Source organism: Rhinatrema bivittatum, chromosome 11 (genome assembly GCF_901001135.1).
Source record: "Rhinatrema bivittatum chromosome 11, aRhiBiv1.1, whole genome shotgun sequence".
In the NCBI taxonomy this organism is placed as follows: domain Eukaryota; kingdom Metazoa; phylum Chordata; class Amphibia; order Gymnophiona; family Rhinatrematidae; genus Rhinatrema; species Rhinatrema bivittatum.
The window spans coordinates 26551130-26578707 of NC_042625.1; the positions used below are offsets into that span (position 1 = coordinate 26551130).

At 46.1% G+C, this 27578-nt stretch overlaps 1 protein-coding gene across 2 annotated transcripts in view; it reads left to right on the forward strand.

Moving 5' to 3' along the window:
- Positions 1 to 27578, forward strand: part of PTPN11 (protein tyrosine phosphatase non-receptor type 11) — a 90111-nt gene that overhangs the window by 20529 nt on the left and 42004 nt on the right. For both annotated transcript variants that reach the window (XM_029619327.1, XM_029619326.1), the window contains exons 5-6: positions 5614 to 5730; positions 13342 to 13455. In XM_029619327.1, coding sequence (XP_029475187.1) covers positions 5614 to 5730; positions 13342 to 13455 — 231 coding nt within the window. The remainder of the gene's footprint in view (positions 1 to 5613; positions 5731 to 13341; positions 13456 to 27578) is intronic.

Sequence of the window (27578 nt, forward strand, 5' to 3'; positions counted from 1 at the left end):
GTGGAATAGCTTTGGCAGGAAAGACAGAGGAATCCCCTCCTCAAGTATCACTGGCGGTTCCCTGTCCTGCAGAGAGGCACTTGCACTGAGGAGGAGTCTCTTGTTCTGGTAGAGGTCTCCTGCCAGTTTTAATTTGCTTATGCGCAAAGCGTGTTTAGCGATATGCTGGCTCTTGGCCCCAGTCTCCATGGATTCTCGGTCAATCAAAAGGCCTGAGCTAGCCGATGATTTTCGGTGCCAGATGTTAAACAGATCTGGGCCTAAACAAGTTGAAGGTGCAGGCAGGCTTTACTTAGCCGTGTGCTAAACCACTTCAGCGGTTCTTGTAGGCATGTGCGTGGATTTTAACCGCGTGGCGGTTGCATGTGATGGGACCTGGGCGCATAAGACTGTGGCCTAAATTTGAGCATGTACGTCTGCAACCCAGACTTGAGCGCACATTTGCACAGGTACTTGTATGCATGCGACCATGACCTAGTCTTGAGCGTGTATTTGTGTGCATCCTAGAGGGGTGTGTCTGTATGCTCAGGTGGCATTAGTGTGTGCACAGGAGGCTGCCTAGAGCCGAAGTTCAGGAGAGCTAGGCGCCAGGGACTAACAGGTCCAAGCGCCTTGCTATCTGTGAGGGCTTGCCATCTGATAGCAATTCAGTCCTCAATCTCTCCATTTGTGTTAGCGCTGTTTATATGCTCAAAGCGATTTCACTAGTACAGCTTTTGCCCTTGTTGGGACATCCCCTCACTCTATGGTGTCTCTGGAGGGAGGGAATGAAGTGGGAGGTGAGGCAATGGTCAGTTCTCCTCCCTTGTTCCAGAGGGCAGAAGCTTCCCTGAGAGAGGTTAGAGAGAGCAAGGTTGGGCCTATGGACTCCAGTATAGATCCATCCTTCTCCTCCAGCTTGTCCCTGGTAATGTTCAAGGGGATGTTGGATCATGAGACATCGGAAGATTCCGATTGGGAATTGGATTTCTCACTTCTAGAAGAGGGAGAAATTGCATATAATTGAGAGCCGCTTTGGACTCTACTCAGATTTTTCTTTTTTCACAGAGATGTCTTGCCAAGTTTGTTGGCTCAGACCCTGAACACACTCGTCGTGGCCAGAGTCTATTGGCTCAGACCCTGAACAGACTTAGTGTGGCTGGAGTTCAATTTTAAGTTAAGCATCCTGTTTATTTTTCCCCCTGTATCCAATTCAAGAGATATTGGATTTAAAGAAGGTAATTGCAACTCTCAAGGTTCCCCATTTCTGTATGGAAACTCTGAGATCCAACTCTGAGGTCTGTCATAGTAGCAGTATACAAGGGAGAGTTCTTGGCATCTCTTGCCTTGATAGAGGCATATCTGCACATAGCCAACAGGCTGGAGCACCAGAATTCCTGAGGTTCATGGTCGTAAGGGAACATTTTCAGTTTCGAGCCCTTCCCTTCAGCTGGCAATGGCTCCACGTACCTTCATCAAGGTATATATAAAGGAACCCTACAGGCCCCACCCACAAAAGCTACTCGCCTCACCTCGACCAAAGATCGATCCTTTTCTACAGCAGGCCCAGCTATCTGGAACAACATCCCATACGACCTCAGACTGGAACCCTGCCTATTATTATTTAGAAAAAAACTGAAGACCTGGCTTTTCCGCCAGGCCTTCACAAATCCCTCAGACACACATTAGACGAATAAATACCCCTTTGAACTAAGGATCTCCATTCTAACTTCAAGTTCTGAATAAGAGACTACCTGACACATTAACTGTTGTTAATTTCCTAATCACTACATTCCTTAAACTTTTTTGCTTCTAGCAGTCTTTGCTTCCAAGTTTACTACCCCTGTTAAATGTAACTTTGTTCTTCCTATTTTTTATTTATGGTTCTTGTTACAGTTCCCCCTTTTGATGTAAACCGATCTGATATGGTCCTCAACCATGAAGGTCGGTATAGAAAAGTGCTAAATAAATAAATAAATGGTGGTTGGGGCAGTCGCATTGCAAAAGGAGGGGTGTGGTGGTGTATCCGTATCTGGATGACTGACTTATTCATGCAAAATCAAGTGGCCTTTGTCAGCAATCAGTACAAAAGATACCGAAGCGCTTGAAGTCTCTAGGATGGGTGGTAAACCTAACAATGAGCCATTTAGTCCTCTAACAAACTCTGGAGTATCTGGGAGCTCAGTTCAACACACTGGTGAAGAGAGTGTTTCTCATGGAGAAAGAGTGCTGAAATTGCAGAGTCAGATTAGGCTTCTGCTAGAGCTTTCTGTGCCCAGGGTCTGGGACTGTTTACAGGTCTGAGTTCTATGGCATCGACATTGGAATTAATGCATTGGGCGTTTGCACATATGCAGTCTCTGCAGGGGGCTCTTCTCCCGCTGGAATCAGTTATTGGAAGAGTTTCATCTTCCTTTTCCATTAAAGGGGGAATCCAGGGTACAGTCTTTCGTGCTGCTTGCTTGCACCAATCTTGAGCGTGGTGCAGAATTGGAGATTCCAAATTGGATAATAGTTACCACCGATGCAAGCCTCTCTGGATGGAGGGCGGTGTGGCAAGATCAGTCGGTGCAGGACCAGTGGTCCAAACAGGAGGCATCATGGCCTATCTGTTAGAGACAAGAGTGATGCATTTCATGTTGCTTGCCTGTCTGCCAAGGTTACACTGCCATCCAATATGGATTCTATCAGACAATGTGACAACAGTGGACTACATCAACCGTCAAGGCTATTGATCGGGTTTACTTGGGGAATGGCCACTGCTATTGATTGCATTGGTAGCGTGGGATCTTCTTGGTGTTTGGGTGATTGCCAGGTTCTTGTGGCCTGGTTTGGCCTCTATTGGAGGCAGGATGCTGGGCTTGATAGATCCTTGGTCTGACCCAGCGTGGCAATTTCTTAAGTTCTCAACCAAGAATCAGCAGTGGCTTGCGAGGCCTGGGAGTTGATTCTCTGGGCAGAACAGCACTTGGAGCTGCTGGCAGCGTCTCACATCGCTGGAGTGAACAACGTTCAGGCGGATTTTATCAATTGGAGAAAGTTAGACCCCGGGGAATAGGAGTTGTCGGAGGCAGCAATTTGTCTCATTTATGGAAGATGGGGATAGCCCAACAGAACAAAACACGGTACAAAGGAATCTGAGCTCTGGTGCTGCTGTAGACTCCAGGTATTCTTCTTTGTCTTCTGTCCTGTGGCCTCTGGTGGGCAAGGGATTACACTGGATAGAGAAACATCCAGGCAATGTGATCCTGGTAGCTCAAGAGTGGCCACATCAACCATGCTTCCCAGATCTGATAAACATGGCCATAGACGGGCCCCTGAGGTTCGGACATCGGTTGACTCTTTTCCATCAGGGCCCAATATTTTTTGGTCAGGCAGCTCACTTCTGTCTCGTGTTTTCGCTTCTGAGAGGAGACAACAGAGATGGAGGGAATATTCCAAAACTGTTATTTCCATCTTCTACATCCTTGACATATGTGTGAATTTGGAGCATCTTTGAACCTGGTCTGGTGTTCATAGAGTGCAGCCTCAGTCTGTTCAGGCTATGGTGTCATATATTTTGGCTTGTCAAGAGTCTGGCCTTTGAGTGTACAGGTAGCGACATTGGGTTGTCTCATGGGTAAGGTGCAAAGGCATCATCTGTCCGCACATCCGGATGTTCTGTTTCCTTCAGGGAGCTAAGAACTTGTGTCCTCAGGTGCAGAACATTTGTCTGTCTTGGAATGTGAATCTAGTCCTTAGAGGATTGTGTGAGGCTTAATTTGAATCACTAAAGAGCTCGGTTTGAACCACTAAAGAGAGCTACGGTTAAGCACTTGACTTTTAAAGTGGTTTTCTTGGTGGCTATTTGTTCAGCCAGGAGAATATTGGAGCTACAGGCACTGTCGTGTCAAGATCCCTTCCTACAAATGTCTGATTCAGGGGTATCATTACTCATGGTGCCTTCTTTTCTGCCTGAGGTAGTCTCTGTGTTCCATCTGAGGTAGACAGTAGAGCTTCCAGTTTTTATGGATTTGGATTTCTCTACGCCTCATGCGGGGGAGCTTAGGCTTTTTAGATTGGAGGCATGCATTATTGAGGTATCTAAAGGTCAGTTATGATTTCCATAGATCGCATCACCTCTTTGTTGATAGTATCACCTCTTTGTACTGTGGAGTGGCCCAAAGAAGGGAAATAAGTCATCTAAGGATACAATTGTGTGTTGGCTGAAGGAAGCGATCGAGTCTGCTTACACTTCTAAAGGGCACCCACTACCGGGGGCTTTAGGGGCACACCTGACACATTCTCAGGTGACTTCCTGGGCTGAGTCACAGCATGTCTCAGCATGAAATTTTCTGGGTGGCTACTGGGAAGTCTTTGCCCATTTTTGCTAGACATTATCGCTTGGATGTCGGGGCTCTGGCTTCCATGTGCTTTAGTGAGAGTGTTCTATGAGCGGAACTCTCCACGTCCCACCCAAGTTAAGGGGAGCTTAAGTACATCCCAGGAGTCTGGACTAATCTGGGTACGTACAGGGAAAGGAAAATTGGTTCTTATCTGCTAATTTTCATTCCTGTAGCATCGTAAATCAGTCCAGAGACCCACCCATTTACGGGGGGGGGGGGGAAGAATCCGCTGCTCATACTGTTGCTTTGTATATAGTACAGAATTGTTGGAGGTTTTCAATGCTGATTGCTTATGTTAAATTTGGGAAACTAGTTAACTAGTTTTCCCATTGTCTTTTTGGGCAACTTCAACTTCTTCTGGCTTGTTGGAGGGGGGAGCGACCTTGCTTAGAAATTTATGGTTTTTGTTATCTTGACTCGGGTACAGGTCAATACTGAGGGACTGTAGGTGGCACACTGGGTTACGTACAGAGTAGGTGAAACTTTCTCTGTCTCCATCTGCTGGCTGGGAGGCAAAACCCAGGATCTGGACTGATCTGTGAGACTACAGGAATGAAAATTAGCAGGTAAGAACCAATTTTCCTGCGTAAGTGATATTAAATGTGTGCATTGCATCGTGCTGACTGGGTGGGGAGGTCTGGATGAGTTGGGGAGTTCAGGGTGAAGAACCCAGAATATCTTGATGACCTGGAGAAGGATTGAGTGAATTAATTGGTAAACTGGTTAATTTCATGCATGCAAGCATATTTTTGAAATTGGACAGCTTGCGAGTGTAAAATATACACGTATATTTTTACAATGGGTAGGAAAAGTACATGTATTCAGTGTATTAATAGACGTGGTTTCAATGCATTGCGTGTATTCACGTGTAAGCCTGTGTATGTGTGGGGTAGAGATATGCACATGTATCATATGCATAGGTTATAAAATCTTGCATAGATCTGCTCCTGGCCATATGTGCTGCCATGTGCAATTAGAAAGTTATCCTCCCTGTCTCTAAGCTCTGGGGGGGGGGAAGCCCCACACAGAATGCTTTGAAAAATATTGTGAGTTTTTATTTTATCTTATTAATTCTTTCAGAGGTTTGGATTTTCTTAGATCTTGCAGTGTAGGGTGCTGGTGTAATTAGATCCATAAAGCGCTAACTGCCACTCTCCATCTAAGGGATCACTTGCTTCGTAGATAAAAGTGGTTCTTTAATTGCTAACATTTAACAGATTCTGATTTATGACCCTTTTCTGTTGTCCAGGATTTGAAATATGATGTTGGTGGAGGAGAGAAATTTGACTCTCTAACAGATCTTGTAGAACATTACAAAAAGAACCCTATGGTAGAAACTTTGGGCACTGTCCTCCAGCTGAAACAGGTAAGAGAAGGATATTACTTAGCACGATGATTGATATATCCGGAAAGAAATTAAAGCTAGCTTTCTTAGGAATGTGTATGCTATTTGATTTGTGTGTTATTTTTAGTGGTGTTTTAACTTTGTTTTTATGTTTCTTTTGTGTAATTGTTTTATTTTATTTAGATTTTTATATTCTGCTTTTCGGCACTTCAAAGTGTTCATCAAAGCAGATTACATTAGGTAGTATAGGTATTTTCCTATCCCCAAAGGGCTTAGAATCTAATTGTATACCTTGAGTTATATCTGGATAACTTTAGACCTGCTATTCAGCAGATTTAATTGAATATAGGCACATCGATCCATCCATTGCCTGCCCCCAAGATATCTGGCTATCTACTTAGATGGATAAATACTTATCTGGCTAAGTGGTGGCCACTGAACATAGCCAAATTTTCAGCAGCTGCTACTTATCTGGCTAAGAAGCATTTCAATACTGGCCCCTAAACATTATGCAATGTTTGATTGGTTTTATTGTTAGCCTCACTGATCAATTTGTATTTGGATGCTATGGAATCTAAGAATATTAAATAATTTAAATATATGACAAATTTATAAAGTTTAGGATTCATGTTGCTTTCTTCCCTTCCACATGCATTAAATAAAAACAAAGTATTTCTTAGTGTCCATTCAGATGAATCCAGAACAAGTGGGGGTTATGCACCTCTACCAGGAGATGGAGATGGCACAAACTGACGTCACAGTACATATACCCCTGCAGTGACATCAGCCTGCCAGTATTCTCTGTCTCCAGCAGATGGTGGACATACATCTCCCCACTGGGGATTGCTTCATTTTAAAGAAAAGGAGAATTAAGGAAATACATTTGCCCCACTCTCCTGCAGTGATACCAAATGGTCCCTTTTACAGTTGAGAATTCCTGAGGTGATTTCTGTGGTCCCTCAAACGAGTGCCTTGGTCCATTAGCTGATTTTTTTTTTAGCCAGTGTGGACTTAGCTGCTTGAGCAGCTGAAAGATAGTGGGTGCAGGAAGCAGAGTGCGGCGGTGAGAGCACACGCCCTCTCCCTCCGCAGCTGGAGACTGTCTCTGTACTCAGCCAAGTAAGGCTGAGCTTCAAGAAGGTTTTTTGTTGTGCAGGGCTTCCTCTTCCTCCAGTCCGGTCTGACTTTTGTCCTACTCCATGGGAGGTTGAGGGACGTGGGCAGTCTGGCGGGTTGAGCAGCCTCCTTAGGCTAGGCCACATGCCAAAGCTTTTCGCTGTGCGGTAGGGTGCAATGGCATTTTGCGCGCTTTCTAAGGCTGCCCTCTATAGCATTGTCGGTCCGGCGTGTGCATCTAACTGTACGTCCAGGTTGTGTGCCCAGTTTTTGGATGCATAGTTGGGCCTTGTAGTCTGTGCGCCCACATTAAGTGATGCCATAGTGGCTGTATGCTTACCTCTGCACATAAGTGATACTGTGCGCTTAAGTTCTTTGTGTACTTATTTTTTTTTGGACGCTTAGGTAAGCGCCTAGAAGTGTGCACCTAAGTGTTGGACACACAATTTTTGGACATCTAGTTGAGCACATATTTAAAAAAAAAAAAAAAAAAAGTAAAACAGCTAGATACACACCTTGTCGGCCATAATGGTACCTGTACTAAGAAGTCTAAGTGTCTTTCTCTTTGCACTGCTTGTCAGATTTGTGAGTCTCAGCCGGAAAAGCCTGCTGATTTGTGCCAGCGCTGTTTGGAAGCTCAGAGAGAATTGTCTTCCTCTGATTTTTCACTAAGCCTGGTTCTTCCCAGCTGGATGTGGGTCTGGGTAAAGACAGATCAGGTGGAGTGCCTGATTTTGGAACTCCCCTAACTGGTTCCTCAGCGGGGGAAGGTAGCTCAGTGAATACACCTCAGGTACTTCCTGGTCTTGAGGATGGTGAAATTCCCCCCGGATTACAACTATATAGAACTATGTTACAGTTCTTTCATAGAGATGAATTGCCAACTCTGATTTCCCAGGCTTTGAAAATGCTTGGAGTTTCTGGGGCAGATTCAGTGCCTGAGTCAAAGAGAGCCCATTTTGGTTTCCTTGACCTTGAAGGAGGGCGCTCCATAGGCTAATCTCGAAGAGGTTCAGATTTTGGAAGGCCTGTACCCTCTGATCCAGTGGTAAGAGAGCACTTAAGTTTTCCAAAGGTAGATGCACTTGTGTGTGCAGCATCCAAGTGGACCACTATTCCCGTGGAAGGAGGAGTGGCCTTGAAGGATACTCATGATAAAAAGACTATCCTTAAGCAAACATTTGAAACAGTGGCAATGACCTTGCAGATCGCTTCTTGTTGTTTTTGGTGGCTCGCTCTTGTTTGCTTCTCTCTCAGGAGGTTGATGTCTCTGGGGTAAACTCCAGGGCAGTTATGGAACCAGCTGCTTCCTTCTTGGCAGATGCAGGCTGTGGAAGTGTTACTGTGAGCGAGAGCACATATGCGATCTCTTCAGCGCTCCCTGCCGTCTCTGTGGAATCCGCAGTCTCAGGACTATTCGATTTGGCTCCACCTGCCGATGGAGATCTCCTCCTCCCAGCTACAGTGGTAGCTGCAGGCGGATCATCTATGGAAGGGAGTTTCACTGTCCCACCAGGCTGGCTAGTACTGACAACTGACTCCTTGGTTTAGGAGCTCTCTGTCAGGAGCTGACTGTGCAAGGGTGCTGGAGTGCAGAAGAGTCTCTCTGGAACATCAATCGGCTGGAAGCCAGGGTGGTCCGGTTGGCATGTTTCATTCGGCAACAGACTGCAGGGTTGATTGGTCCAAATAATGTCAGACAATGCAACAACTGTGGCTTGCATCGATTGTCTGAGGTACCAAGAGCCAACAAGTGTCACAGGAAATTGATCAGCTTATGGAATGGGCTGGGGTGTATCTCCAGATGATCTCAACCTTGCACATTGTAGGCAAAAGCAATGTAAGAGCAGACTTTCTCAGCAGGAAGAGTCTGGACCCAGGAAAATGGACATTGTCAGATGAGGTGTTTTCAGCTGATTCAGGATCACTGGGATCTCCCGTTCCTAGACCTGTTGGCGACTCTGCACAATGCCAAAGTTCTTCGATTCTTTAGCCACAGAAGAGTTTCAAAGTCATTGGGGATAGAATCCTAGTACAGGAGTGGCCAGAAGACATTTTGCTATATGCCTTTCCTCCATGGCCTATGCTGGGCAGATTGATTCGAAGGATCGAACGCCACAGAGGAATGGTACTCTTGGTCGCTCCAGATTGGCCTAGGGGACCGTGGTATGCAGATCTGTGGAGGCTCCTGGTGGATTAACTTTTTCGACTTCCAGGGCATAGGAACCTGTTGCAGCAGGGATGTATTCTTCACAAAGATCTGACTCTATTTTGTCGTACGGTATGGCCCTTGAAAGAGCTCGCTTGCTGAAACGTGGATACTCTGCAGCACTGACTTCTACCTTGCTAAGAGCTAGAAAGTTCTCCACTTCCTTGGCCTATGTGCGGGTTTGGAGAATATTTAATGCCTGGTGTGAGGATGGAGGTACTCTTCCTTCCTTGGTCAAGATTCCACTCATTTTGGAATTTTTGCAGGATGGCTTGAATAAAGGCTTGGTATAAGTAGCAGCTCTCGCCTGTTTCAGGGGTCAAGTAAATGGTGGATCCTTGTCGGCTCATCCTGATGTGACCCATTTTCAAAAAAGGAGTGAAAAATCTTTGTCTTCCTTTGCGGTTTCCGGTACCCCTATGGAGTCTTTTAATTTGGTTTTGGATTTTTTGGTAGGCCTTACGTTTAGACCACTATGTACTCTGCCTTGAAGTTGCTGACCTTGAAAATGGTGTTCCTTGTGGCACTTTGTCCTGTGTGTAGGCTTTCCAAATTGCAGGCCTTGTGTTGCCAAGAGCTGTTTCTCCAGGTGACTCCGGGAGCAGTACAGCTGTGTACTGTTCCTTTTTTTACTGAAGGTGGTCACTGAGTTTCACTTCAATTATTCCATCTGCCCGCTGTTTCTGGATAGAGAGAGGGATGTAGAGAAGTATCATCTGTTGCGACCCTTGGATGTCGAGAGACACATTGTCAGGTATCTGGAGGCCACTGAGCCTTTGCGTAAGTCAGATCCCCTGTTTGTCCTTCATGGCGGTACTAGATAGGGAAAGCCAGCCTCGTGGGCTACAATAGCTTGCTGGATTAAGGAGGTAGTCACAGTTGCATACATAGATGCCAGGAAGCTGTTACCTAGTCAGGTTCGGGCTCAGGCAGTGTCATGGGCAGAAGTTAGATTGTTGTCTCCTGTCGACATTTGCCATGGTTCCTTACACACCTTTTCCAGGTATTATCATCTGGATGTTCAGGCCCAGGAGGATGCGGCCTTTGCGCATGTGGTTTTGACTGGACCACTGGCAGCCTCCCATGCTATTCGGGAGTAGCTTGGGTACATCCCACTTGTTCTGGATTCATCTGACTGAACACTAAGAAATGAGAAATTACTACTTACCTGATAATTTCCTTTTCTTTAAGACAGTCAGATGAATCCAGCTTCCCTCCCTTGGCTGCCGAATGATTGCATATTGATCCTCCTGTGGGCCTACTTGTAACAGGGATTACTGGTAAGTGTTACTCCTATCCCTAGACTAGAGTTAGTACATTCTTGTCTGAGCTCAGTGTTGCCTGTTGGCTGCGTATTGAAATGGTTATCTAATTCTAATCAAGTTTTTTGCTAGTCTGTCCACAGTTGCTTTTGAAGAAAATATTGGCAGGCTAATGTCACTGCAGGGGTTTATACACTGTGACATCAGTTTGCTCCGTCTCAGTCTGCTGGTAGAGGTGCATAATCCACTTGTTCTGGATTCATCTGACTGTCCTAAAGAAAAGGAAATTATCAGATAATGCAAAGTGAGAAATTACTAATCTAAAATGCAGATTTCTCTTAACATTTGATGCTTTTTTTTGTGCTTCTGTATTTTATTTGAAACAAGCCGTTAAGCCCGTTAAAACAGGCTACATCCCTCTGTCTCTCACCTCCCCCTCATTCTCTCTCCCCTCACTCTTCACCACCCCCTCCCTCCCTCCCCCTCCCACACTCAGTCCCACTCAGTCCCACTCCCTCCCACACTCAGTCCCACTCCCTCCCACACTCAGTCCCACTCCCTCCCCCTCTCCCTCTCCCTCTCTCTCTCCCCTCTCACTCAGTCCCACCCTCTCACTCAGTCCCTCTCACTCAGTCCCACTCCCTCTCTCTCCTCCCCTCTCACTCAGTCCCTCCCTCTCTCTGTCAGTCCCACTCCCTCTCTCTCTCCTCCCTCGCTGCCACCCGCCGCCGCTGCCACTCGCCGCCGCCATTTTTTTCTTTTTTCTGGCTCAGACCGACGTGCTCGCCCGCACATGCGCGGTAGAGCTGGTCTCTACTGCGCATTTGCGGCACGTCTGTCATCCTTCGTTTATTAGGTAGGATGTTATTCATTCACTGTGTTGCTCTTATTATATTTTACCAATGTCACATTTATGGAGTCTTTTTATGGAATTTTGTTTTTTACACTTTTACTATATTCCAAACTTTGTTTTCCCTGCCTTGATCTGACACTGGAAAGGCAGGCTGTAAATAAACTTGATTTGGTACAGATGCTGATTAACTTTCTTTTCAGTTATCACAGAATGATATGATCACAGAATGATATGATCCCTGGAACAGTCCAATGTGCGTTTCACTTGCACCTATTTTTTATTTTTTAAATTTACACTTTGTTTCATAACATGAAATGATACAAAACAAAAAAACCCCATCTTCAACGGCATAACATTTTAAGAGATCTTAATGAATATTCATGTATAAGCTCACATTATCCAGGGGGACAAAAAGAAATAAAGGAATACAAAAGGTAATACATTCTACTGGGACAATCCTATACCCTTTCCTTTAACTAGAATTAAGTCTTATCAGCTAGAAACCACTCCAAATCTGGAGGATCCAAAAAAATAAACTTATTGCCTTGAAGGCTGATGACACACTTACAGGGGAATTTTAAATAGAAAGATGCTCCTAGGGCTAAAACCCGAGTTTTCAACTGTAGAAATTGCTTCCTTCTCGACTGAGTTTCCCTAGACACATCTGGGAAGATCTGAATCTTTTGGCCACAAAAAGAATTCTCCTTAAACTTTCAATATATTTTTCCATCAGTATTTTATCTGAATCAAATATGAAAGCTGCTTTTGTAGTTACCTTTGTATTAGTCATCTGATTCAAGAAATGTTGAGACATCAAAAGATCCTTCTGCCATAGTTGCCCCTCCCCTCTTTTTAACAGGCAAATAATAAGAATTAGATGTCAAAAAAAATCTTACCAGCTGGACATTGAAGAACCTCATTTACATATTTCTTAACTCTAGCCCTGAACGGAAGAGAGTTATAGGAAAATTCAGTAATCATGAGTGTTTTGAGTGTAATCTGTTCTCAAAAGTCTCACACTTCTGGTGGATAATTAAATTATCCTTAATGCCTGTAATTGAGGTTGATTGTAAACTGGTTATAGCTCCAGACTGCAGTTTTGCTTCCAATTCCAATTTAGAAGAACTTTTTTCTAAATCTGAAAACTTCAGAGATGCCTTTTCCGTATAGATACAAAGTTGAATTACAGAATTTGTTAAAGAATTATCAGTCCTGGAAATCACTCTCCAGATTTCTGCTGGTTCCTCATGAGAACTTAAAGCTACCCCATCCTTCAGCAAATTTAATTGAACTGGCTGAGGAATAGGTTGGTTAGCTGTGGTCAAAGATATTGTAGATTCAGCAGTTGGTTTCACCAGATTTTCAGCATTCTCAGTCAGTAAATTACTGGAATTAGTCCTAAACTCCAAGTCCCCCTAAGTCTCTAGAGCAACCAGATCTTGCGAACAATGAGAGGTATTCAAAGAAATACTGGCATCATTCAGAAACATACCTGATGAAACTTGGTTTAGGTGGGGGATACAGATACCCTACTAATTCCATACTCTAATTTCGCAGTGGTGAATTAGCTTTATATACATGTAGATCCTTTGGATTAAAGTAGGGGTAGATACAGCCGTTATTTTCCCTTTTCCTTTTTTTCCCATAATTTAAACCATGAATAAACAGCATAAGGGTTGTGCTGGTGGCGGCGTGCTGCTGCACGCTGCAATTTAAAGTCCTCGGGTCCTTCGAATCGGGCATAGGCATCCAGCCAGATGCCTGCGGCTCAGATCCTGTTAATCCTCCAGGTCCCAGTAAGGTAAGAGAGGAAATGTCCCCTCTAGAACCGCTGCATGCCGCGATGTAAGGTCCTCAGGTCCTTCGAATCTGGCACAGACGTCCAGCCAGGTGCCCGCGGCTCAAATCTTGCGAAGCCTCCAGATCCTGGTAAGATAATGTCCCGTCACTTGCACCTATTTCTGATCTTGGGAGGAGCACTGTCTGCATCATAAATCAATGGCATTAATTTTTGATGAACTGAAATAAATGCAAATAAAGAGAACTTTTTTTCAGTTACATCTTAGGCAGATATCTTTTGATAGTTAAGGATTCTGAAGAACAGAAAACATGCTTGTCTATGGAATATGCAGTACATGAGCTGCTCTTGTTTGCACTGACATATTTAATGCATTGTTATATTTCTTAACCAGCCTCTGAACACAACTCGTATTAATGCTGCAGAGATTGAAAGCCGGGTGAGAGAACTCAGCAAATTAGCTGAGACTACAGACAAAGTAAAGCAAGGTTTTTGGGAAGAATTTGAGGTAAGTCAGTCTAGTTAATGTACTTTGATACTCGAAAGGCAGCTTAAGCATTTCATTATTACTGTGATCTGTGTTAAAATGCATGGAATGAGGTTCCGCTAGACCCTTTTAATATTAGCGTGGCCTCATGCGTTCTGGTGAATACCTAAGAGTCAGCTTCTGCATAGTAATATAATAAGATGGTAGATGATGGCAGATAGATTGGTCCATCCAGTCTGCCCAGGTGAGATTCTTCCTATCTGGTTCTGTACCACCCTGGGTAGAGGGAGCGCACACATTCCCGTACCTAAGCCATCAGCCTACTGCCCCCAACCCCCACCATTCATGTTCAGATCATGCCACTCCATTGGCCTCTGCCACCAGGCACCCCAGGCTGTCAGGTTCCTCTTTGATTCCTATAAGTCCATCAATCGGTCCAACGCCCTGCAACAATCCTCACAGTTGGCAATCCTTCCAAAGCTGTCCCAAATGTCTGGTCTTCCCTGCTTATTGTTGATTTGTGTTTTAATCATGGTTGCTCTGTGCATATTTCCTCAGTCTGCTTTGAAACCCAGTGCAGTTCTACCACTGCTATTGGAGTTGTAACAGCAGCGGTTCAGCTTCTGTCTCTTTATCTAATCCCACTGGGAAATTATAAACAAATCAGTGAAAACTGTTAAACTAACACATACATGACGAGAACAATTTGACCTTCTTTAATGTCCTCATTCATGTTTTAATAATGTGTGCCCCCAATTGGATAGCAGCATACTTTAACTGTAAGTATTCAGCATTTCTGGCCTTTCAGTAGCACCCTACATGAACGATGCTTTGCTGAATGGTTAGGTTTGAATCTGAATCACTGTATCGGCCCGTTTATTTTTTTTGGGTTGAGCAGCCATGGAAATGGGTTTGGAAATTTCATGTAGATTAATAGCCAATATCACAGCTTTTGCACTTGGTACATTTAGGAGAAATTTTCAAAATTATCTGGTTTGTTTGTTTTTGTTTTTTTTTACAAAAATTGTACCCTTACCTGTGGACTTTTGCACCAGTTTTCAAAGTGAAAGTATGCATTTAAAAACATAAGATGTGCCATGCTGGGTCAGAACCAAGATCCAACTAAGCCCAGCATCCTGTCCCTGACTGTAGCCAGTCGGGGTGATTAGGAAGTACTTTACCTTAGTCTACCTGGCTAATAACTGTTTATGGAGTTCTCCTCTAGGAACTTCTTCAGACCCTTTTTAAAGTCAGCTTAGTTATGCATTGAGTGACAAAATACTTACTCCAGTTTGTCTTCTATCTGCTACGCATTAGTACAAGGATTAAGGGACACTCGTACTAATCCACTTTGAAGTATCACAAAACGTGGAAAATAAATATAAATAATTCCTTTATAATCCTGTACTGAATACCATCAGGTCCCAGTGATTAGCACGAATTGACAAACTAAATACTAACACTTCATCGGGATTCACACTGATTTGTTTCAGTTCCTCCGAATCATCACCTAAAAGATGTCTCCAGCATACTCCCCGGTAGAGACTGAATTAAAGAATATATTTAGTTTTTCTGCTATGGCCGTATTCTCCGTGCTCCAGTCGCTTAATGACCTAACTGTTTCTCTTGCAGATTTCCTGTGGTATTTTTTGTTTATTTGTCATTTTTTGTCATACAAGCAACCGTGTAGCCCATTATATTTTTATCTTTCCCTAGATACTCCAAAATTCAATTTCTTAATATTGGTAGTTTCACGCGATTGCCTGCAGCAATGATCTGAAGAGGTTTCCTGTTTTTAATGTTCTCAAGAAAATTTGTATTAGTTTTTATCCCATGGGCAAGTCTCCTCAAATTCTCTATTGGCCTGTATTTATTATTGTACTTTCACTTTAAACTCACTGGGGGTCAAAAACCATTTTAGCCGCACTGAAGAAAGGCAGTTCTCAGCCAATTCACAGGATAAAAACTCTTTTTACTCATGTAAATAAATCATTTTCAGGCTGATACAGTACAGTGCACTCCCGCGCAGCGCAATTAGCCCGCGATTGGCTGTGCGTTTTCGACGCACTATTTTTACTCCTTATACAGTAAGGGGTGATAGCGCGTTGAAAACGCACAGCCAACCCCCCCCCCCGAAACTAATAGCGCCCGCAACATGCAAATGCATGTTGATGGCCCTATTAGATATTCCCGCGCGATACAGAAAGTAATGCCTGCCGGCACCGGGAAAGTGTACAGAAAAGCAGAAAAAAGGCAATATCATAGCGCTATTACGTCGGAGGCCCCAAAATTTAAAAAAAAATCAAAAATTTTAAAAAAAAATAATTTTAAATCGGCCAACGGCCCACAAGTCGGAAGACAGACGCTCAATTATGTCGGCATCCATTTTCCAAACCTGTGGCTGTCAATGGGTTTGAGAACAGACGCCGGTAAAATTGAGCGTCGGCTGTCAAACCCGCTGGCAGCTGCCGCTCCTGTCAAAAAGGAGGCGCTAGGGACGCGCTAGTGTCCCTAGCGCCTCCTTTTACTGCAGGCTCTCATTTGCATACTCGATCGCGTGCCCAGGAGAGTGGCCTGGGCGCGCATTGGGAGAGCGGGCGCTCGCCTCGGAGCGCCAGCTCTCCCGCGAATTTTACTGTATCGGCCCGTTTGAAAATTGTCTGGAAACTAACTTGAAATAATCCAGGTAAATCGCCTGAACTAGCATTTTGAAAGATCCTTTTGTACTTTAGGAGATTGTAGCTCCTCCTTGCTCATAGCAGTAGAATTGAGATATGTGGAAGCTCATTCTGTATATATAAGATTTCTTGTGCTTCATTTTTAAGTGGAGAAATTAAAAGTTCAGCATGCAGGTCATTTTTCAGAAGCCCACCTAGTGCGTGGCTTGTTCCGTATCCAAGATCCTGGTAGGCAATTTTCAATGAGCTATGTGCAGAGGTTTTTTGTTTTTTTGGGGGGTTCTCCTGAAATATTCGTTTACGTGGATCCTAGGTGACTTTGTACCACCTTCTTCTGCAGGTAGAGGAAAGAAGGAAAAATTAGGCATGTGGGTCTGAAAATGCTATTGTGCACCCGTACTTTTCTCCCCCAACCTGAGTGCCCCTATGTAATGTGGTTAAACTAATGCAAATTGCGAACCTGCCTGCACTATTTAAGTGCTCCGAAGAGGGATGTTGGCAGACAGGCATTGAAAATTAACTCCCCAGGAGGGACCTGTGAGCCCATAGGTGGTCGTGAGATTGTTAGTTGTAACTTATCCTTCAACCAATGAAAATCATGTTTTCATATTTAACAACTAGGATTGATTAGAACAAGGATGAGCAAACTGGGGTGTGTGGGGGGGCTTGAACAGTCCTGATGGGGAGCCACTGGTTGTCCAATCAAGGAATAAAAAATGGCTTTTCTGTTGAGACTCTGTGACATTGAGCCACTGCAATCTCAGAAGGGAGGTTGCTGCCAGAACAATGAGTTCCTGTTCATACCTCAGATCAGTCCAGACAAGTGGGTTTTGCATCCCTACCAGCAGATGGCAGCAGAGAACAAAAACGTTTCTGAAACTACTATATAAGCTAGAGTGCCACCTGATGTCCCTCAGTATTTCTCTGACGCCAGCAGATGGTAGAGGTGAAAATCCTACAGTCTGGAGAATTAGATTAAATTAAAGAAGAGACAGAACAGGATTCTCGCGTGGGCTTTGTGGGCCATCCTTCAAGTGGAGCAGGGCAAGCAGGGGCTTGGTATTCCTGGTTTTGCTCAGCTTGAAGTCAGCAAGGGGACTGAAAGCCAGTGGTTCTGGCTCCCTCCTTCCCCTTGGACTATTTCCGCTAGCCCTCCAGCGTCTAAATCGCCATCAGGAAAGTTTTCCCTTTTTTCTGAGGGGGGGGGTTCACAGGCCTGTCGTCTTAAAAAAAAAAAAAAAAAAAAAAAAAAAAAAAAAAGCCAGTGCTGGTGCAGACACTGACTGGCTGGTTGTGAGACAGCCGAGGGAGGAGAAAGGGAGCTCGTGGTCAAGGAGGGGCTTCAGTGTGGCCTGTAGGCAGGCAGCTTCCTGTCAAGTGTGAGGCGCATTTGGCTCAGATGAGCGCAAAGCGCGCACATAATGGCAGTGGTTGTGGGATGCGGCAAGTGCCGCAAGGCTGGCAAGGAGAAGCCTACGCATCTAAGTAGAACTGCACATTGTGGCAGATGCGTACATAATGGTGGTGCCTGCGGAGAGAGGTATATGTGCCTAACGTGTGCCTCAGGCAGGTGTGAGTATGATGGTGGACGCAGGACACAGCAAAGGCTGTATGGCCTATGGAGAGAGGTATATGTGCCTAAAGCATGCCTCAGGTGGAGAAGCTCATGGGGCAGCTGCTGAGGCGGCGCAGCATAAAGCTGTCACCCGATTGGCTGCAGCAGGCAAGAGAACTCTGCTGACAAGCACGGAACTGTGACCATTTTGTCATCATGTGGCAATCAAAGGCAGAATCGGGGAAAGGGAGGGATTCCCCCACCCCTTTTATTGCCAGTCAAGCATGATTTCCCTGCCGACTCTGAGAGGCAGTGATGAGGCTGGGGAACTCATGAGGGAAGATTCCAGAGGTTTGGCAGGAATTTCCCCAGACTTTGTCTTAAGGCATAAAGCTTATTTAGCCAAAAAGGGGAGCAACAAGCAAGTGTGCTCCTCCACTGGGACCCCAGCGACAGGCTAAGGTAGGCAGACGAGACTCTCGGGGTGGGTCAAGTGCTTTTTTCCATCTGCTAGACCTTCAAGGTCATCGGAACGGTGATGCTGATAATGCGGATCCCTCAGAGGGGTTCAGGGGTCAAGATGATGGCCCTGGAGGGAGCTCTTTGGAGGCAGCCAAAGTTAAGGTGGTTCAGGAAGGATGAGCTGTGGCCTTTGATCCTGCATGTGCTAGAATAATTGGGAGTTGAAATCTTTCAGCTGGGGACTGACCATGAAGGGGGGGGGGGGGGATCCTGTCAGGGAAGGCCTGTGTGGGCTCCCAAAGCCTTTTCCGTTCCATAAAACAGTAAAGAAGTTGGTTCTCCAGGATTGGGATACTTCACAAGCAGGACGGAAGGTGGGGAGAGCTATGGCTACGTTCTATCCCCTGCCGGAGGCTGATACTTCGGTCTGGGCAGAGCATGCGGCCACACTGGAGATTGCTTAGGATTGGAAGTTGCTGAATCACCTGAAAAAGATGTTTGATGTTTCGACTTTGGGCATGCAGTGGGTGCAGATCTTGCAGGCAAAAGGACAGGTTTCCTCTGCCTCCACTAAGCAAACGGCACATCTGGAGGCAGCTGTGGCTTATGTAGTGTATGCGCCCTATGATCTGTTTTGGATGTCATCTGGAATTATGGTGTTGGCAGTATTGGCTGGACGTTTTCTTTGGTTACACAATTCTTTAACGGACATCTGGTCCAAGCCCCAGCTCAGTGATCTCCTCCTCTTTAAGGGGAGGTTAGTGTGCCGCTAGGATCTGGAGCACTACTAGTAAACCTTTTGGGGGAGTCCAAAGGGATAAAGTTGCTTGAAAATAAACCAAAGAGAGGGTATCGCTCAAACAGTGGGGCTTTCTCATCTCAGAAGCAAGGATCAGGACAGCAGCAGTCCTTTCGGGGTCTGTGTAATTCCACCTGGGATAACTCCAGTCAAGGGGCCAGAGGCAGCAAGGCTGCCCAGTGAAGGGAGGCTGGTTGATACTACTTAAAAAAAAAAAAAAAAAAAAAAAAAGGCAGTCTGAGGGAGATTGGCCCTTTTGTTAGGAGGAGTGAACCAAGGTCTTTGGACCAATGGGTACTAGATGTGATAAGAGGCGGCTTCACCTAAGATTTTGCTCATCTGGTCCGAGAAGACTTATGAGTTTCCTTTGCATGTCGTGAGTAAAGAGAGATGCCATACACAGCACACTAGAAGCATTTACAGCATCTGGAGCTGATGGTGACAGTGTCTCTGGAGGAATGGGAGAAAGGCACATATTCAATCAGTTTCAGAGTTTTGGAGAAAGAAGACACTTTACAGCCCATTCTGGATCTGAAGAACATCGGTGCGGCATTCCAGGTACCTCATTGTTGCATGGAAGCATTGAAATCAGTAAGAGCGGCGGTTTGCAAAGGGGAGTTTCTGGCATCAGACTGATGGAGGCTTCTCAGGACATCAGATGCTTCCAGGAGTTCCAGGAGCTCTACAGTTAGGATTGGCGACTGCTCCTCTGACCTTCACCAAGGTGATGGTGGTAGCTGCAGCCCTGCAAAGAGAAAGATTCTTGGTACAGCTCCTCGAGGCAAAGTCAAGACTTCATTCCGTGCCGTGGGTGATGCAGAAGTTGCAGTCTCTGGGCTGGGTGGTGAACATAACACAGAGCAGCCTTATTCTCTTCCAAGCCCTTGAGAATCTGGGAGCAAGGTTCGATACCCGGTTGGGAAGAGTGTTCCTCATAGTAGAGAGGGTGACGAAGTTGCAGGCTCAGGTCTATCGTCTATTGTGCCTTTGGTACCCAAAGTGTGGGGTTATTTGCAAGTCCTGGGTGCTATGGCTTCTGCGCTTCATTTAGTTCCATGGGCATTCGCACACATACAGCCTTTACCGAATTCGCCCTCTGAGGATTTTCAGTTCCTGACACCGCTTCAAGGGATAGCCAGGTCCAGTCCTTTGCGCTGGCTTTCTTGGGCCAATTTAGAGCGAGGAGTGGAGTTGGGGATCCGGATAGGGGAATGGTGACCACCGATGCCAGCCTGATAAGGACAGGTGGCTCAGGGTCAATGCTCATCCATACAAGCTTTATGATCTATCATTCGTGGGGTTCGAGTTTTGTCAGACAATGTGGCAACAGTGGGCTCAGTGGCTGCTTGATCAGAAACATACTTGGTGACACTGACAGCATCTCATGTGTGCAAGTGGACTATCAGCTGGTAGCAGTTGGACCTGGGAAAATGGGAATTATTTCCATAAGCAATGGAGCTAATTCAGGCCAGGTGGGGAGTTCCTCAGTGGGATCTCATGGTGACAGGGAAGAATGCCAAGGTGACCAGTCGAGAGTGCAGCTCGAAAGGCATCAAAGTGTTGGTTCTTCTGTGGCCAGTGACAGTTCTGTTATTATACTAGTGGTGCCAGAGGGGCCATGTTGTCACTGGTTTGCAGACTTGGTAAATCTCGCAGTCAGCAGTCCTCTGAAGTTAGGTCATCTTCAAGGGCTGATCCAGCAGGGTCCAATCTGTTCAGATCAGATGGATTGCTTTTTGCCTTGTGGCCTGACCTTTGACAGGAGGTGGTTGCGATTGAAAGGGTACTCACAAGCAGTTATTGCTGCCTTACTTCAGGCCAGATGACCATTCATTTCCTGGGCTTATGTCAGTGTGTGGAAGACATTTGAGGTCTGGTGTGAAGAAAGGGCTTGACCCAATGTGGGTGTCAGTCCTCAAAATTGGGCCTTTTTTCAGAAAAGGCTTGTGAAGGGGTTGGCATATAACTCTCTTTGTATTTAGATGGCAGTCTTAGGCTGTTTTTGTCAAGGTAAGGTGGATGGAGTTTCTTTGACGGTCCATCCGGATGTGGTTTTCTGACTGGTACTAAGTATTACGACCTCCTTTTACGACCCTCTATTTTGGTGCTTAAGGCTCTTTGTAGTTCACCTTTTGAGTCGTTTAACCCTTTGAACTGTTACGGAGGACATCCCTGAAAGATCTTTCTCTGAATGTAGTGTTTCTAGTGGCTATCTGTTTGGCCAGGCGAATTTTGGAACTTGAGGCCTTATCGTGTAGGGACCCTTTCTTCAAATTTCAGTGAATGGGGTTTCATGGCAGTGTTCTGTCATTTTTACTGAAGTTCATTGTTTTTCATTCTGTCTGAGTCAGCCAATTGAATTTACTGCAATCTGACTGGATATGGCGGACTCAGAGCGTTATGTTTGTTGGATGTCTGCCAGTGATTACTTCGGTGTCTGAAGGTTACCAATGGATTTTGAAGGTCTAATAACCTTTTTGTGCTGTTTAGAGGAACAAAGAAGGGGTGCAAGGCTTTGAAAGTTATGATTGCATGGTGGCTGAAAGAGGCCCTAATTTCAGATTTATATTTTAAAAGGGAAAGGCGCTTCCTGAAGGCAGCTTTCTGGGCAGAGTGTCAGTTGGTTTCTCCGCAGGAGATCTGCTGTGCGGCGACTTGGTTGTCACGTCACACTTTCACCAGACGTTACCGAATAGATGTTCAGGTGCTCAATGAGGTGCTGTTTGGGGAGCATATGTTGCAAATTGGTCTTTCAAGTTCCTGCCTGGTTTAGGGGAGCTTGGGTACATCCCACTTGTCTGGACTGATCTGGAGTATGAACAGGAAAGGAAAACTGGCTCTTACCTGCTAATTTTCGATCCTGGAATCCCACAGATCAGTCCAGAACCCCACCCTGTTGAAAGATCAATATCTCAGCTATGTGTATCATAGAGAATTTATTGTTTAACTTTCAGGGGTTTCGATCCCTGCTGTTGAAGGACTCTACATTTATTTTCCTGCTCACATAGAGGAGGGAGTTAGGTTAGCTTTTGAATTGGTCTTCGTCGGCTTGGGTACAGGTCAATACTGAGGGACTACAGGTAGCACCCTTGCTTATGTAGCAGTGCCTGAAAAGTGTGGTGTGGCATGCCAGGCTGTAGAACCATTTTCAATATGGAAGGGAGGCAAGGAAAGTGAGCACAAACTTGAGCCATGTGAACAGCAGTGCCATCAGCCAGCCTTCAAATCATGCTACTTTATCTTTCATAAACGTTTACTGTAGAACAAGCCCCATTTTCCTTTCTGGGCCATCATTTTCTGCCTCTGCTTCTGTTGTGAGCGGTAGATGTAGAAATCTGGAGAACTCCTGTTTCTGTTTGGACAAGGTATGAGACACAATGAAAGGCCATTGAATGTTTGGTAACATGGCTTGAAGCCTTGCAATAGATTTGCTGCTAACAAGGGTTAAATCTGTGCTAATTCACTCAACTATGCTGTGGGCTCTGGTGCTGCTCATCATATGCTGAATATTTTTCAGTACAGAAGAGAGGTTGACAGCTTTGATCTGTGTTCTAGGGGTTATGATTGTGGTCGATTTTACTATTGATTTCAGTGTGTGCTATTTGGAAATTGGCCTGTAAGAACTCTTGTTTCTCCATCTCAGCCCACAGCTTTCAGCGGCATTTGAATATGCCTGGAATAGATTCTGTTCGCGTGCACATTTTTTTTTTTTTTTCCTTTGGATAATGTTACTGTGGCACTGCAGTATAATCTGAGGAAGCGCATGTCACTGAGGGTTCCTAGTGGCATTGTTCAAGCACTGCAGTGTTTTAAACAAGATCTCAGCAGCAGTATATTCTGCATATCCTGAAATTGCTGGCGTATGTAACAGGCAAAGGGGGTCTCAGGGGAGACAAGGACCTTTGGGCCAACATATAGACATTTTACTTTTTCATTTAACTAGGAAGAGAATCTCGCTGCCACCTAAATTTGTATTTAACTTCGGAAAAAACACATTTTAACCAAATAAAATTGCTAATGATAGCTCTATAAAAATTAGCAGTAGGAACAGAAAATGTCATTTTGTTTTGAACTTAGTAATTGAAGACTCTTATGATTCTTCCATGCTTTTATGAATAAAAAAAAAACTGAGCTCTGCAATCTGAATGAATTTTCTTATGAAAGAATCTTTTTTTATGCATAGCACTTGGGACTGGCTTTTTATGTGCATCTGCACAGAGCTGTGCATGTTCAACAGGGCTTTAACAATTCTAAGTGGGGTAGCTGGTTACAAAAAAAAAAATGCAGGGTCTGCCAGAAGTGAATACATGTTGCCATGTCTTAGGGTTGCTTCTGCCTGTGTACGCTATAGTCCTGGGGGAGCCATCAGCGCTGCAGCGTGACAAGGGAACACGTCATGCATTCTGCTTGCACACACACAAGACTTCACAGCACAAACACTTGACGCAGCATGAATCATTGCACTTGGTTTTCTGCTGAGCAGACTTGTTCAGCATTAATTCCTTATGAAAACTCACCACCTTAATTGAAGTGTGACTGCTGTATATTTCTGGATGTTTAATTAACATCTTCCTCCTGGAAAGCCATCTCCTCGGGTTCAGCTTTGTCACCACTTTTTAAGTAACATTTTTGCGGTCCATTGCCCCTCTGTTGGCCCTTTTTAGGTGTAAGGTATGAAATGTATCCTTCCTTTTTAAACCCTGAAGACCTCATTGCTTCAGTCTTAGTTGCTGACAATCATTCTGCTGTGCAAAATTGGATGGGAAGAAATAATTTAACATTCATTCCCTGTGCATACCCGGATCAGTCCAGACTGCTGGGTTTTGTCTCCCTTTCAGTAGATGGAGACAGAGAAAAACTTGAAGAGCACCCCCTCTTAATCTGGTGTGCCACCTGCAGCTCTTCAGTATTTCTCGGTCTCCAGCAGATGGAGGTGGTACAAAACCTGTGGTCTTGAACAACTTTTCAAATAAAAAAAAAAAAAAAGAGAAGAGAAGAGAGACTAAGAGAAATCAAGCAAGTGGACATTCCTTCCAGGGGGTTGGCAGGTCCTGGTGGGACCATGCCCCCTGGTAGCAAGTCAGGTAGAGCAGGGGTTGGATGGATATCCCTCGACGCGCCAGGGGTGGTTACTGGTTATCCGGTCCCTCCCCCTGCCCCAGCCCGGATTTGGAACAGCCTGTACACCGTGATAATAATCTTCTTTCCCTTTTTTGTTTACTCCTTGATCCAAAAAAAAAAAGTTTCTTTTTCAGCTCTCGTTTGCTGCACGGCAGTGCTAGACTCTTTTCGTTCCGAGGCTGTGCCGGGGACCGCGACCACCCGTCAGATCCCGGGAGTTCCTTGCCAGAGTTTACTTTTACAGTGGCTCTATTCCTGCTAGCTCCCCAGCATCCGTGCTGTGCTCTGCACACTGCTCGGCCTGCGAGGAGGCCGCATCGCTGCTCTCCCGCGCAGGTCTGTGCGCTCGTTGCCTCCCCGGTGGGGAAGGATCTTTGGGGGCTGCCTTGGGGTCAGCGGCAAAGTCCCGAGGTGCGGGCAAGCATTCTGCTCGGCAGGAAGCATGAGCCGATCAGTTCCCGCTGAGCGTGGGAATGACGGCCATTTTGTAAACTTAAATCAGCAGTTCAGACTGAGATGGCTGGGGGAGGGGATCTCCTGCCGGATCTCTCCCCTGCTTATTCGAACCCTGAGAGCCCTCAGGACTTGCTGCCCGATCTTTTTGATGTCGATCCTGATCCCCTGGAGGGGGCTGTGGGAGGCCCAGCTGTTTTTACTCCATACTTTGGGTTCTTAATTCACAAATCGTACCTAGTTAACCAGCTGCAGCAAAGCGGTGAGTTACCGCTCGGGCGGCCAGAGGATCTTCCCAGGAAGGTTCCAAGCAGCTGGAGCCGCAGGGATCTCTTAGAGTCCAGAGGGATCTCTTAGGGTCTGGAAGCTTCGTGGCCCCTGGGGTATTCCAGGGAGACTTGAGCCCTACCCAAGGGTGCCTTGGACCTCAGAGGTCAGCCTGACCCTGCCTCGGTTCTTCCACCCATCTCAGGGGGCAATGTGGACGAGGAGCCGGAAAAGGTTTCTAACCTGGAGGGAGACGACTCAAAGGTTGTTTGCCTGTTCTTCAGAGAGGATTGGACTCTCTCATTTCGCATGTCCTAAAAGAGTTAGAAATTGCACTCCCTCTGGAGGTCTCTGCACAGGATTCGGTAGAACCGGTCCCTGCTTGTTTGCGAGGTCCAGCCAAAACTTTCCTGTTCCATCATATGGTTCAGCAATTATTGGTCTGAGAGTGGGATACTCCGGAGTTGGGCTTGCGAGTGGGCCGGGCTTTGGACAGACTTTACCCTTTGCCCCAGGAGATGTTTGAAAGTTGAGACTTTTGAAAGTTCCAAAGGTAGATGCCTCCATGTCGGCCGTCACAAAACGAACCACTATTCCAGTGGCAGATTCGGCGGCCCTTAAGGATCTCCAGGACAGGAAGCTTGGGGGCGCATCTCAAGCGGAGATTTGAAGTCTCTGTCCTTGGCAATCAGGCTGCTGTTTGTAGCAGTTTCATGCTCTGGGCAAGCCTGAGCTGGGTGCAGCAGCTGCTGACTACCAGGAACCTACTGCCTCAGGACTCAGCGTAGGCAGAGCGCTTGGAGGCAGCGGTAGCGTATGGTGAGGATGCTTTATATGACCTCCTTTGTACCTCCTCCAGGACGATAGATTCCACTGTCTCGGCAAGGAGACTCTTTATAGTTGATTAAGTCTCTGGGCGACAAAGTCCATAAGCTTCTGGAGGACAAACCTAAGGCATCTAAAGGCTTTCTTCCGACCATTTCCGGGGGCAGAGATGCTTCTAACAGCACAGAGCCCTTGCTCTGGGCCAGCATCAAGCCTCGCGGAGGTCTCAACCCTGGTCTCATTCCTTTCGAGGCCGTAGACCGAGGAGGCATCGGCCAGGGGCCCAAGTCTTCCCAATGAGATGCAGGGGGCCTATTCCTCCATCCCAGCTGTGGGCAGGCAGCTGTCCCTGTTTTTTCAAGGAATAGGCCAAGATATCGTGCAACCAGTGGGTTCTAAGCATCATAGAACACGGCTATGCATTAGAATTTGCTCAGCCTCTCCGAGACCTATTCATGATCTCTCTGTGCGGATCCCCTTTAAAAAAAAATTGTTCAGCAGACTCTCCACAGGCTGGAGGGCCTCTGAGCCATCATTCCTGTTCTGCAGGGAGAGTGCAATATGGGGCATTATTCCATCTACTTTGTGGCACCGAAGAAGGAAGGCTCTTTCCACCTGATCCTGGACCTGAAAAAGGTAAACAGAGCCCTCAGTACCGCATTTTCGGATGGAGACCCTGCGATCGATCATTGTGGCGGTCCGCAGCGGGGAGTTCTTGGCTTACCTGTATCTGACAGAAGCATATAGTGATTCATAAGGATCACCTTAAGTTTCTTCAGTTCATGATCCTCTGCATGCGCTTCCAGTTCCGTGCCCTCCCATTCAGTCTGGCTACGGCTCCTCAGACTTTCACCAAGGTGATGGTGGTAGTCGCGGCAGCCCTTCGAAGTGACTGAGTAGTGGTTCACCTGTACCTGGACAACTGGCTCATTCTGGTGAAATCTAAAAAACTCTGTGAGCTGGCGGTCAGCCAAGTCTTACACATTCTGCAGTCCCTCGGATGGGTCGTCAATCAGGCCAAGAGCCATCTTTGTCCTCCTCAGGTCTTGGGCTTCCTGGGGGTGTGGTTCGACACCTGAATGGGGAAGGTCTTCCTTCAGGAGGAGCGGATTATCAAGCTAATGCAGTAAGTTCGACATCTCTTGGCGGCCCCTCTACCCAGGGTCTGGGACTATTTGCAGGTCCTTGGCTGAATGGTGTCCACTCGGGAGTTGGTTCCATAGGCGTTTGCTCATATGAGGTCTTTACAGAGAACTTTACTCTCTCGCTGGGATCTGATGTCTGAGGAATTCCAGATACCCCTACTGCTCGCAGACTCTGACAGGGCAAGTCTTGCTTGGTGGCTTGCTTCAAATCACTTGAGGCACGGGGTGGACCTCGAGGTGCCTCAGTGGATATAGTGCCCACGGATGCCAGTCTCTCTGGTTGGAGATGCCAGTCTCATTCGGTCTAGGGCTAGTGGTTGCAGGAGGAGGCCCAGTGGTCTATCAATCAGTTGGAAATGAGAGCAGTAAGTCTGGTATTGCAGAATTTTCTGCCTCTCGTGCACAACCGGGCAGTGTAAATCTTGTCCGACAATGCGACGACGGTAGCCTATATCAACCGCCAAGGAGGAACCAAGAGTCGTTCGGTAGCCTTGGAAGTAGAGCAGCTGATGTCCTGGGTGGAACAGCATCTAGCCTTGCTAGCAGCATTGCACATTGCAGGGACCGACAAAGTACAAGCGGACTTTGAGTCTACAAAGGCTGGACCCAGGAGAGTGGGAACTCTTGGACGAGGCAATGACCCTCATCACTCGCAGATCGGGTCCCCCCCATCTGGATTTGATGGTGACTCGGAGGAATGCCAAGGCTCCATGTTTCTTCAGTCACAGAAGAGAGCACAGAGCAGTAAGGGTCGACGCCTTGGTGCTTCCGTGGCTGAACAATGTTCTGCTTTATGCATTCCCTCCATGGCCTCTGATAAGCAAGGTTCTCTGGAGGAT